Source organism: Zerene cesonia, chromosome 10, assembly GCF_012273895.1.
Source record: "Zerene cesonia ecotype Mississippi chromosome 10, Zerene_cesonia_1.1, whole genome shotgun sequence".
NCBI lineage: Eukaryota > Metazoa > Arthropoda > Insecta > Lepidoptera > Pieridae > Zerene > Zerene cesonia.
The window spans coordinates 5,749,000-5,760,765 of NC_052111.1; the positions used below are offsets into that span (position 1 = coordinate 5,749,000).

The 11,766-nt window shown below is 35.6% G+C and overlaps 1 protein-coding gene across 2 annotated transcripts in view; it reads left to right on the forward strand.

Moving 5' to 3' along the window:
- The window catches only part of LOC119829277 (arfGAP with SH3 domain, ANK repeat and PH domain-containing protein), a 41,675-nt gene that overhangs the window by 16,324 nt on the left and 13,585 nt on the right, over positions 1 to 11,766 (forward strand). For both annotated transcript variants that reach the window (XM_038351713.1, XM_038351714.1), the window contains exons 4-7: positions 4,597 to 4,851; positions 9,804 to 10,049; positions 10,312 to 10,573; positions 11,436 to 11,660. In XM_038351713.1, the coding sequence (XP_038207641.1) occupies positions 4,597 to 4,851; positions 9,804 to 10,049; positions 10,312 to 10,573; positions 11,436 to 11,660 (988 nt within the window). The remainder of the gene's footprint in view (positions 1 to 4,596; positions 4,852 to 9,803; positions 10,050 to 10,311; positions 10,574 to 11,435; positions 11,661 to 11,766) is intronic.

Sequence of the window (11,766 nt, forward strand, 5' to 3'; positions counted from 1 at the left end):
TTAGAACTTCAATCACTGTTGCCAGATGGCGCTGTTCTCTTCTATGCGAAACTAGAGCACGCTAGTAAAGTTCTTATCCATATATGTATAAGCTATCTTGTACAAAGGGTTGGTATCCAGTAACCAGTATTCAGTATCCAGTATCCAGTAACCAGTACATTCAGTAGTCAACAAATACAGTGTTAGATATACAGTGTTGTAAAATAGTGTAATAAAAGTGTACAGTGCAAATCGGGAAGAATAAATCGTTGAAAAGTATAACAGTGTTTCGTTCAGATCCTCCTGTGTTATACAATAGGAGAGATCATGGTTAAGGAACAATTTAATAGATAGATGATATTCCTTAATAGAAATGTCGTGTTTTTTCACGATTAGCTCAAAAATTACGTTCAACTGATAGCTAAACAAGATGGAAAACATAACTTGGCCAATTCATTATAAAACCTCATAGTATTTTATGTGTGTTTTAAGAGAGCAATTTCCGGCAACAAACCAGCTCATTCAAGATTGATTCACGGTTGACCTCGATAATCGTAAGAAAGTAAAATTGAACGCGTGAATTCGTGATGTTTACGGCGAAATGTGTTAAGAGCCTTTACTGTGTGCTTAGTTGCGAATGACCTAAATTTTCTAAATTATAAATGGTATTAAATGAAAGTATGTTATAGTCGTTAAATTATGTCTTAAGAAAACCTTTGTCGGAATGTTTTACGTTGTATGTTATAAATGTTTATACCGGTGCACATTTTGGAATAGAAGAGGATAATGTATGGAACGTTTTCAGTTCGGACGGATTTAGTTCACGATGTGTTTAAAAGTAAACCTACACACCGATAAATTCCTAATTCAATAGGGAAATAATTTGAGGAAAATTGTAAATTAGATAATTTGTTTATGACGCAAATTGTTTTTTTCACAATGTGCCTAACATTCGCTTTATCCTTCCGAATTTCGTGGATTATATTATATTATGTGTTTTTCTGAATTCGGTTTTTTGCTTATTATTTTGTTTTTTTTTGTAACTATAAGTCATATATAACGTTTGTAGATTGTAACGACGTAATGTGTTAGATGAGGCATTTTATAGTAAGTTTATTAAATCCAGAAAATAATTCTTGAGCCCTGTCGTTTATCAGTCTCGTTAGATTTATCCAACAGATAAAATGTAGTTACTAGATGTTCACGTTGAAGTTTTCATCTAAATGTAATACCTGTTGTTCGCGAGCGGATATTATGTTATTGAGGGATCCGAGACGGATGTCTCACTGATACTCGGTTGAAGGGACCGCCCAGATATAAATCTAAATTATACTACGGCGAAGCCTCACTTCCTTATTACATGAACCTATCTGTAGGAGTCTCAGTGGATAATTAAAAAAATAAAAAAATAAATCCTGTTCACTGATAGCGTATGGTTTATCGCTTCTTTCCGATTGCGTGGAATAATATTTAAATAATTAATTTAGTTTAATATTTCAGTTTTACGTATGGTAGATGTAACAACATTTGCTTAAAACTAACTGATAATAAAATAAATTAGTTTTAAACTAACTGCGTAGTTATTTTTGTGCGAAATTATCTGCGTTGTAATACAAGCATAGCAACCGCATCGCGTAAACCAATCGGTGGAATATATTTAATATTAGTTTTAGACGTTCGCGGAATAACGGCGGCATTAAAAGATTTTATACGTTTTCTAGCGATTGACCTGATGCAGACGAGGTGCGTGGGCGCACATATTGTGCCGTGTACACCCACTTATATATAGGTCAGGGTGATGTTAACAATCTGACCCTGCTGCGTTGCCAAGTAATTCAGCAATCTGAGAATTTTTGTATTCATACCAATTAGTATCACATAACAAAGACTCAACAGTCCCAAGTTTTCAACACAAGCTCAACTGTTCACTAAAATAATAGAAAATGCACGAAGTGAACGCAGGCTCGCGATAAATATGTTTAATCGCTCTGCTATGTAAACGTTTGTTATCTTGCGATAAATGAGTGCACTATTGCAATTAGCTCGTTTCGCTATCTACTAGAGTAAAAGTTTGAAGGATCATTATAGTTTCTAGGTAGGTTTTCGTAGATAAGAGATAAAGTGCTCTCAAATTCTGTTGGAATGCCGCTGGAGGTTCGGCTCTTGGGATTGCGCAGAATCCTCGGCCCGCCCTTGACATATCAGCTTCCTTTGTCCTTGTGCCGAGGTTCGACCTGCTTATCATTTTCGTATTTATTACACGATCATTCGATTTTGTTGTAATAAAACTATCTACAATGTCTTACTATTTCACAAAAATTCAATTTATTGAAGATAGGAATGTCATGTAATATATAAATGCAGAAGAGATGGGAAAACTTAATTTTTGAATAATTATTTCATTCTTTAAATAAAATCTCAATCATAAAGCATTTGAATGCTATAAAACTAAAATTTAAACTACATCTATGATTAATTTATGTATTGAATTTTTATATCTATGTCACATGAATGTTACGATGTCGTCAAGATTTATTTTGGTATTAATTTCTAATAAAATCTGAATAAACAGAAACGTGTAGGAGCTCTTTATTATCTTGTAATTCTACAATTATTTAAAATATAACATTATTCGACTATATTTTCACATGTACTGACATTATAATATCACGTGTAAGATTGTAAATTAATTGAATATCAAAAATGATTTTCAAAATCGTGCAAGCAAATTTTATCATAATTCACTTTGGCTACAAACGTATATTTTACGTTTGTATATTATTACAATTGAAATCTAACTGAACCGCAGTTCCGGTTGCACCATCGTTTATACGTGCTTCCTTTGTCGTTGGGTGGCTTGATAAGAAAATGAGCATAAGCTCGCCGATGCAAGGCGAAATTGTTTAAAGAAAGTCGTGTTGTTTCATAGGCAACGTACCTACTCAACTCCATGTACATCGATTTACATACAATGGCAAAGAATAAACCGCACGCGTGTCTTCAATTATAACAATTATCATTGTTTCATTAAGTGTGATATAATCTCGGGAACTTTTTGTGGAAATTACATTATTCATGTATCGTTGATATGGTTATCTTTTATATTAAAAGTGCGATGAGTTTATTTCAATCATTTCATAGATAAATAAATTTATCGATAGTATACAAACTGACCTGCTGGTGCTTTTATTATCAAAATAACATCTACTTTTATTAGACCACTTCAATATTCGAGGCAGAAGGAGATGGGTTAGCTTGCTTTTCCAAACAGCTGTACATCTTGTTAAGAGGGAATGAATCGTGTTTACGGCATCTTACAATGTAAGTTATAGGTACTTGAGAGATATCTTCGTATTGTTACAAATAATACGGGCTTCAATAATGCCGTGTCGTGAAATACCACATTTCAGAGAAACGGGGTAATACCAACCAGGTATCTTAAGTGTTTCCACTTACATTTACAGAAAAATATCATTTTGGCTCGCAATTGTGATCCTCTCTAAAGCAATTGTAGTCTTTATTGATTTGTGAGCCGGAAGGAAATGTTTATTATGTAAAACAATAGTTTTTGTTGTCAAATATTTCAAAATACAAGAACTACAAGTAACATGTATTGTTAAATTTAAATAGCACATCAGTGCTTTAAGTTTGTGTCAAATAATGATAAGGCGTAAAATTAATGACCATTGAGAGATTTAACGTAACTAATAATAATGTAGTCATAAAATCCATTCACAAAAATACGCCCCAAACATCAGATATGTTTAGGGTGTATTTTTGTGAATGGATTCTATTTTTATATTCTGTAAGTATGATTTAAATATTACAGTTTATTTTGATTAATCATTTACAAAATATGACTACGAAGTGTGTTTTAGTTTTTTTTTTTATTGTAGTTACGAACTTTTCAATGTCAAACCATTAAAATATCTCAAATATCAGTGTATCGTAATTAGTATCATATTCAATGGCGAACTATGGTCAGGAAGGGTTTCATTGTGCCCCAACCCTTTGTCTCTTTGGCCCTTGTCTGCCATCGACGTGTTCGCTTCAATGATTACACAATAGGCGCACTTTCAATAAAATTTCCACTTAAATTAATATCGTCGCTTCATACGAGCGAGAGTAAAAAAACGAAGACAGGCCATTTTCAATAGCCTGTTCGTGTCGATTACTTATAATTTATTTGCGCATGGGTCAGGGTCGATAATGCTATTGTTTAAAGTAGGCGGGATTACTAAACACTTGTACGCGTTAAGCGTCTACCCAGCCGGTGCACTTACAGTCGAATAGAACGGAATATCAACAAGCTGTGTAGCAATCCGAGAGGCTGTGGTCTTAGCGCACCTCGGATAGAAACAGACACTCGCGGAATGCAAGTTGGCGCGTTGTGCAATGGGCGAATTTAAAGAGCTAAGCCATTCTAATAACTGCGCTTTAATATCTTAAGGAATTTTGATGCTGTATTTTTCTTCAAAGACACTTATATTTTGTATTTGGCTAATTACGTTAATTCGGCACGGAATCATTTATTTTTTTTTTTTCGAAATCAACTGTAAGCCATAAAACACAACCTAAAACATGCACACTTTGTTTCATTTAAGATATTTGTTACAGATGCAGAACATAAACAATATTGTTATGTTCCCCGTAGACAGTCTTCTAAAGGGTGATCTGCGGGGCGTAAAAGGTGATCTCAAAAGGCCATTCGAGAAGGCGTCCAAAGACTATGAATCAAAGTACCTGAAGATTGAGAAGGAGAAGAAGTCGCAGGCTAAAGAGGCGGGCCTCATCAGGAGTGAGGTGACGCCGGCAGAAATAGCTGATGAGATGGAGAAGGAACGGCGATTATTTCAACTGCAAATGTGCGAGGTAACTATTCGTATGCAGTTTGCGTAATGGCTGACATTGCTTTCAGAAATCACTGAGTTAGGGGATTTTGTGCGATGTCATTTAAATGATATAACATACGCACGAGGAAAAATTAAGGCAGAAGATAAAGTAGGATTTTCTCGTGGATCTCTTAGTTCCGTTAAGATAAAAGATAATCTGTCAGGGAAACTGTTGCTCTCCCTATTTCGCAATAAACTAAATAATGAGATAAGAACGAATTTCATTATGAATAACAAAACAAGGCACAGCGCTTTTAGGAAATTGCTTCGAGATTATTCTATTAATCTTTAATTTTGTCTGACATATTGTTAAGTGCTTATTTATGTTTTCCCGAGATTAGAACCTCTTGTTATTGAATATTGTAAATGTAAAATGAGAGAGTAATTTAGACTAGAACAATGACTGTGTCAAATGACAATTTGTTGCATAATTATAGATATACATACATACAGAAAAACAATGACATGTAGCGTTATTTCTAACTGGCGGTCCGCCCCGGCTTTGCCGGTGGTATATATAGCCTATAACCGGCCTAAATAAATGGGCTATCTAACACTGAAAGAATTTTTCAAATCGGACCAGTAGTTCCTGAGATTAGTGCGTTCAAACAAACAAACAAACTCTTCAGCTTTAAAACATTAAGTATAGATAAATGTTTGCATGAACATCCACGCAGCTTAATCGCCAATTCTCTAAACTTAAGTTCGCCTTGAATTCGCAGCATCATTGAAGTTTCGCATCGATCCGACCTGATAAGTTGCCTCACATTTCCTTATAAACTTTGAAATGTATATTATTTGAGGTATTGTATTATCAAACTTTGCAATAAAATTTCCTTTTTCATACTTAATTAAAAAATGAATAGAGTGAATTCAATTAGAATTTAGGTCGTTATTTGACCTGCAACGCTATCATTGAAATCATTTCCTACAATTTTTTTATTTATGATGCACAATAGAAAACGTTCATTATGTAATACGTCATACAAATGGACAAAGAAAATAAACATTTAAAACGAATAATTTACTTGCAGTTCACAATCTTAACGATTTTATCTATAATTAGGGGTTCAATTTTCTGTTAGTTTATGACTTGTGATAATATTTGACAGGAAATTGCTACAAGCGCGCTAATTGGTTGTTTTCAAAATACTAAAGCAAAAAATCGGAGACATGTATTTTTATAAAACAAAATTTATAGGCTTCGTAAAATAATTTTATAAACAACATGGATTTTTGAGTATATCTATTACATCTAACAATCTGATTATGCCTCGTTTTACTAGCTTTAGTGCAGATAATAACTAACTAATAGGTCACAAGAATCCAAGGCCAATCGCAAATCTAACAGTGTTTTTCACATTGATTTCGTTTTGGCTCGTGGCCTAACTGCAAACAGGATTGCCGTGTAATTAATTGTAAGAGCAATTTGCGGTTCTACATCGGACTCGGTAGGGTAATCTAGTCGCTGCGAAGTGATTTAAACTTGGCATATCTTGTTTCCTTGAATGCTGTGCAATGTGCAATGCTGGGCAGACTAAATAGAAATATCTCTTAATGTTATTAGCGTCCCATATTTCTTTCTCGTTTCTGCTCGCTACTTTATGACTTCGTTAGGTTAGTAAAATCAAAATCTAGACACAATTTTTTGTCCAAATAAGCCAATAGAGTATTCGATTGCTGTTATAAACAGCTGTTTACTCTCAATTAAATACGTGTGATGCGTGTAGATTAAAGTTGTGTCATATTACTACGCTAATTGAATGTACATGATTGGTTCTCAATTAATTTATAATTACTGAGTAGTTTGGTTAACGAAGTGGAACATTGCATAAACTTATATGAATTATGAACGATAGGTATTAGCATATATGAGATTATACATCACTGTTACGAATATATTATATTGTGTTATTTACTTTACTTTATAAATAAAATAAATAAAATAAATAAAATTTACGAGAAATAATATAAGCATGATCTCAAGCTTCGAGGTACTTTTAATTATTTACGGTGATGAAGCGTGTTTTAAATGTTAACGCATTAGTTTAGTACTTATCAATTACACTTATCAGATTTAGATATATGCCCAACACTTGAGTCTAAATATTCGCTTCATGCGGCCATACGGGCTGTGTGAATGACCGACCTTAGTCAATAACGTTTGTTATATATATATAATTAATTCGATGTGCTTTGCAATGATAAACGGTTTTACACGAATATTTTTATACCTGTTCGAATGTGTTTTTCATTTGTATATCTTGTTTATAATTCAACATAAACATGCAGTCTAGCGACGGATTCTCGTTCTTTGTTTTTCGTATTATTATGCGTTTATACGAATACAAATGTATTCGTAATTTTTTATCATAATCAATGGGTACATGTGATCCGATATTGTAATTATTGTTATTTAATACCTACTTTTTATGATTTGTAACGAATTTATTATCAACAACGCGAGTTTTTCATGTTTCGCTCAGTTCTGTGTTTTTTGTGATTAAAGTGATCGTCATTTTGATTGTGAATTATTTTCTTTTTTTTTTACTTAACTTAATTCAAATTACCTATGCATAGAAACCACGAAAGTTTCTTTATTAGCGACGTTATATCGTCGATTTGTTTAAGTTGTAAAACATTGTTGGCACCTTCTCGACTTGTTAATGAGTGACTTGCCGAGGAAATTTCCTCTTTACATGTAAATGTAATGCAAATTTAATACCTTTTTATATACAGTGCCTTTTGATAAGATCTTAACGCGTAATATCTAATTATGCGTTGATGATCAGAAAGTAGTGCTTGATATGTGAAAGTGGATTAGTCGGTATTGTATAACATAAATAAACAATGTTTCAGCTGTCTGAATGTGAAAGAATTAACTTACTCTTCGCGTTATCTTTCATCTTATAATGGTAGCATAGTAATATCTACTTCATAAATACAGTCAATTCTGCTACAAAGCTTGGACTACATCTACGAAAAATGAAATTGAACTCTATTAAATGGCGGTGTTACGACAAAACAAGACACATATATGAAACATTAAAACCTTGTAATGCAATTTATCACGAGATTCGTAATAAATGATATGCCGACTGTCACGCTATCTGTGCGCCGTGACCGACGCAAGTGGTATTGTGGCGAGTGCCGTTATGCCAAACAAAAGGACGTTCTAGCACGCAGTTTATTTAAATTATTTGTAGATTAATACTGTATTTACAAGTCCGCGTAGGTCGATGATCTGTTGTAACAAGTCCAAAAAAGCAACGGAGAACCGTGGTATAGTCTAGTCTTGGTAGATTGGACAATAAAGTATAAGAAACGCCCGGTTTGGACAAAACTTTTAAACTGATTTTGCAATACGTTTAATTCTTTCCGTCTCTTTGTTTTGCTTTTAATTTCTTTCAAATCACTTTTATATGGACACTGAAATGTCCATGCTATCAGTCTGAAAACCTCATTAAGAACACCTATAGCGAATAGCAGGATAGAAGCCAAACTTGGTATAACCTAACTGATTCACATGTGAATAAAATCCGATAATATATTTATAGTTAGATTTACGATATCAAAAGTAATACGATCACGACAAGTATTTAACGCTGTTTGTAATTATCGTCATGTGATAGTAATGAATGCCAAATGCATCTGGCATTACGTTAAGCGCTGTTGGTGACAGTCGCTAATTCATTACTGCCATGCCGCTGGTTATTATTGAGCATTGTTATGTCGCATACTCGGCGAAGTTTAATGTTCACGCTTATATATGAAATGCAAAACGCCTCCATATTAATGCATATTACACAACGACAATGCGTTTCGTTTTCTTTGACGTAGAACGCGTTGCGTTAAGTACGCTGGTATTCGCGTCAAATTTTTCTTGGAACATAATAACTGCTGTTTTATATATAAAATAAATCCTTACAACAATCTGGTTACCGGTTCTTTGTTATTTTGCACTAGCAACAAAAATGATTTGCATGGTATAAATTGAGATGTCACTCAGACTACAATCCAATAACTTGCCCGACTCTTCATTTTAAAAGCTTTGTTTTTTTTTTGAGAAAATGTCGAGTGTATTGATTTTTAAATTGAGTTTAAAATAGTGAACTGCGCGCCCTATGCGCAAATAAATTATTTAATAAACGACCCGAAGAATAGGATATCGACGACTTCTGTATTTCTTATAATGTATCGATTTCATTGCTTATTACATATCAGTATGTCAATTGATTCGCACGTATAGACAGTAAGGTGACTTTTTTAAAAACCTCTTGTAAATTATTGATTCATTACAAAAATCAATATAAATTAAATTTGCGACTCGTTAAATGTAATCAGTGCAATGTGAAATAAAAGAAAGGCGGTTCAGACAGTGCGGTACGATGGCGTCAGGTCATCGACCGGCCTTGCGCCGCGCAGGGCCGTCGTGAGTCGTGACCCTAGCTTTGTTCCATACTCCACGAACAGTCCAGGCTTCGCAAGATCACCAGCCCACGCGCCTAAAGCGCTGCACGGCAATAATAGGCCAATGACTCTCCTTAATAACAAGTTAGCATCGCTAAGCGAACATGTTTTGCTTTTGTTTACATTGTCATTTAACCCTGCCAAATGTATAAATGCCGTGTTTACATATAAATATAGCCGGCGAGACGCCAGCACAGTTCAGCAAGGTCGTGCGGCGTGTTATTAGTACGTATTGCACAACCGAAGACAAATCGGGATCCTCTGTATTAAATGCGGGTGCGCGTGCGTCATCATGTATAATTTTATCGCGCGGAAGGGCGAATAGTAATCTTGTACGTTCCCAGAGCTCGTTTCCCGCTCTGGTTAAATAAATTGTAGCCCTCTTAAACCTACGCATACTCGGCGTCCCACTGTCTGCTAGTTTCCTGGCACCAATTGTGTGACATTGTCAATTTGTTTTAGTACCTGATTAAGTTCAACGAGATCAAAACTAAGAAGGGCATTGAACTGCTGCAGCACCTGGTGGAGTACTATCATGCACAGACGAATTACTTTCAAGATGGATTGAAGACGATAGAGCATTTCGGCGTTTACGTTGCGGACTTAAGTGTACAGTTGCAGAAGATAAGACAGCAACAGGACGACGAAAGGCGGAGACTGTTAGAGTTAAGGAACATGTTGAGGGCGGCAACACCACAAGATAGAGAGGTAAATCGTAAGATATTATCCTTGAATACATTTATGATTATTCACCACACATTTAAATATTTCCGAGAATGCGTCACTGCTCATTACGTGTACTATTCTTACTTAGTTTTATCGCGTTTACCCTGTAGACACATTAGTTCTTATGGCACGCTATTTAATTAATCTGATTTTATTAGTCATCACCTATTCTGAATACATAATGATATGACTATTGAATTTCATGTTCTTGTTTTTGTTTGATACAGTAAGATGTTTTTAACAGGCTGCATCGGCAGTGGGCGGTTATTCACTGCACCAACTCCAAGGTGACAAACAACACGGTGTCACGCGGAGTGGGTACCTCTTGAAGAAATCCGAGGGCAAAGTAAGACGCGTGTGGCAGAAGAGGAGGTGTAGAGTCACAGCCGAGGGATATTTGGATATTTTTCACGCTGATGAAAACAAAACCCCGGCGAGGGTCAACCTATTGACTTGCCAGATTAAAGTGGCCACAGAGGATAAGAGGGCGTTCGATCTAGTCTCATGTTAGTATGTGGGTCTCTTAAACTGTTATATATATGTTAATACGTGAAGCAAAAACTTTTTATGACAATTGAACACTCTATATGCATGCACTTTGTGTGCATAAAGATACATTGAATCCTGAAAAAAACACTAGTGTGAATAGATACTAATAAAAATAACCTATTGTCAATTATATATGTTTTGATGTAAACACTGACACGTGGCCATGACGTTGGCCTAAAGGGGATTGGCGAATGTCACAGGTCTTCAATCGTTGATTGAAGGATAATATTTTAACCTTTATTAATTTTTTATTTATCTATCTTCCTTCCTTCTGACTGTTTTCATTGCTTTTATAAATAGTTCTTTCTTAACCTTAGCGGGGAAGCGAGGCGCGAGTATAATCTTTAGATGGATAGATGGATAACTCTTTATTTGCACCAATACAAAAGAACAAAAACAGAAAGGACACAAACACTCGAAGCAATTACGCACATATAGGCGGCCTTATCGCTAAGATAGCGATCTCTTCCAGGCAACCTCAGATCGACGTAAACTTTTTACGATAAATAAGGTTGATGGTGCACAACATCAGAATTATTAGTAGATTTTTGAACTCATTCAATGTCCTAGCCCTTCCGATATAGTCGGACAAGCGGTTATATTATATCTTTACTTGCTGTTTCGGATGTCAAATTCTTGTAAATACAATATATACATAATACTATATGAAGAAAATTTCACATATATTTTAAATATCAAACGCATCAATCATTTCACTTCTTTTAATAGATTCGGAGCAGATTAAACAATTTCATAACGCCAGGTCTATTCATTTAATTTTAAGTTCGACGCATATAAAGATAATGAACCAACCCGCAGACAACCGCACGTACCACTTCCAAGCGGAGGACGAGAGCGAGCAGCGCGCGTGGACGTCCGTGCTCGTGAACTGCAAGGAGGGCGCGTTGATGCGCGCGTTCCACCAGCAGGCGGGCGAGAGCGGCGACACGGGCCACTCGCTGCTCGACCTGCAGCGCTCCATCATACGGGCGGTGCGCTGCATGCCCGGCAACCAGGTGTGCTGCGACTGCGGCTCCACCAACGGTGAGTGCTGGGTGACTGTGCGCGTGTGTGTGGGTGTGTGGGGAGGTAGCACACGACCCCAAAAATACCGGCGGAAAACAGTAGCATGCTACTGTGAGGGGGGGGG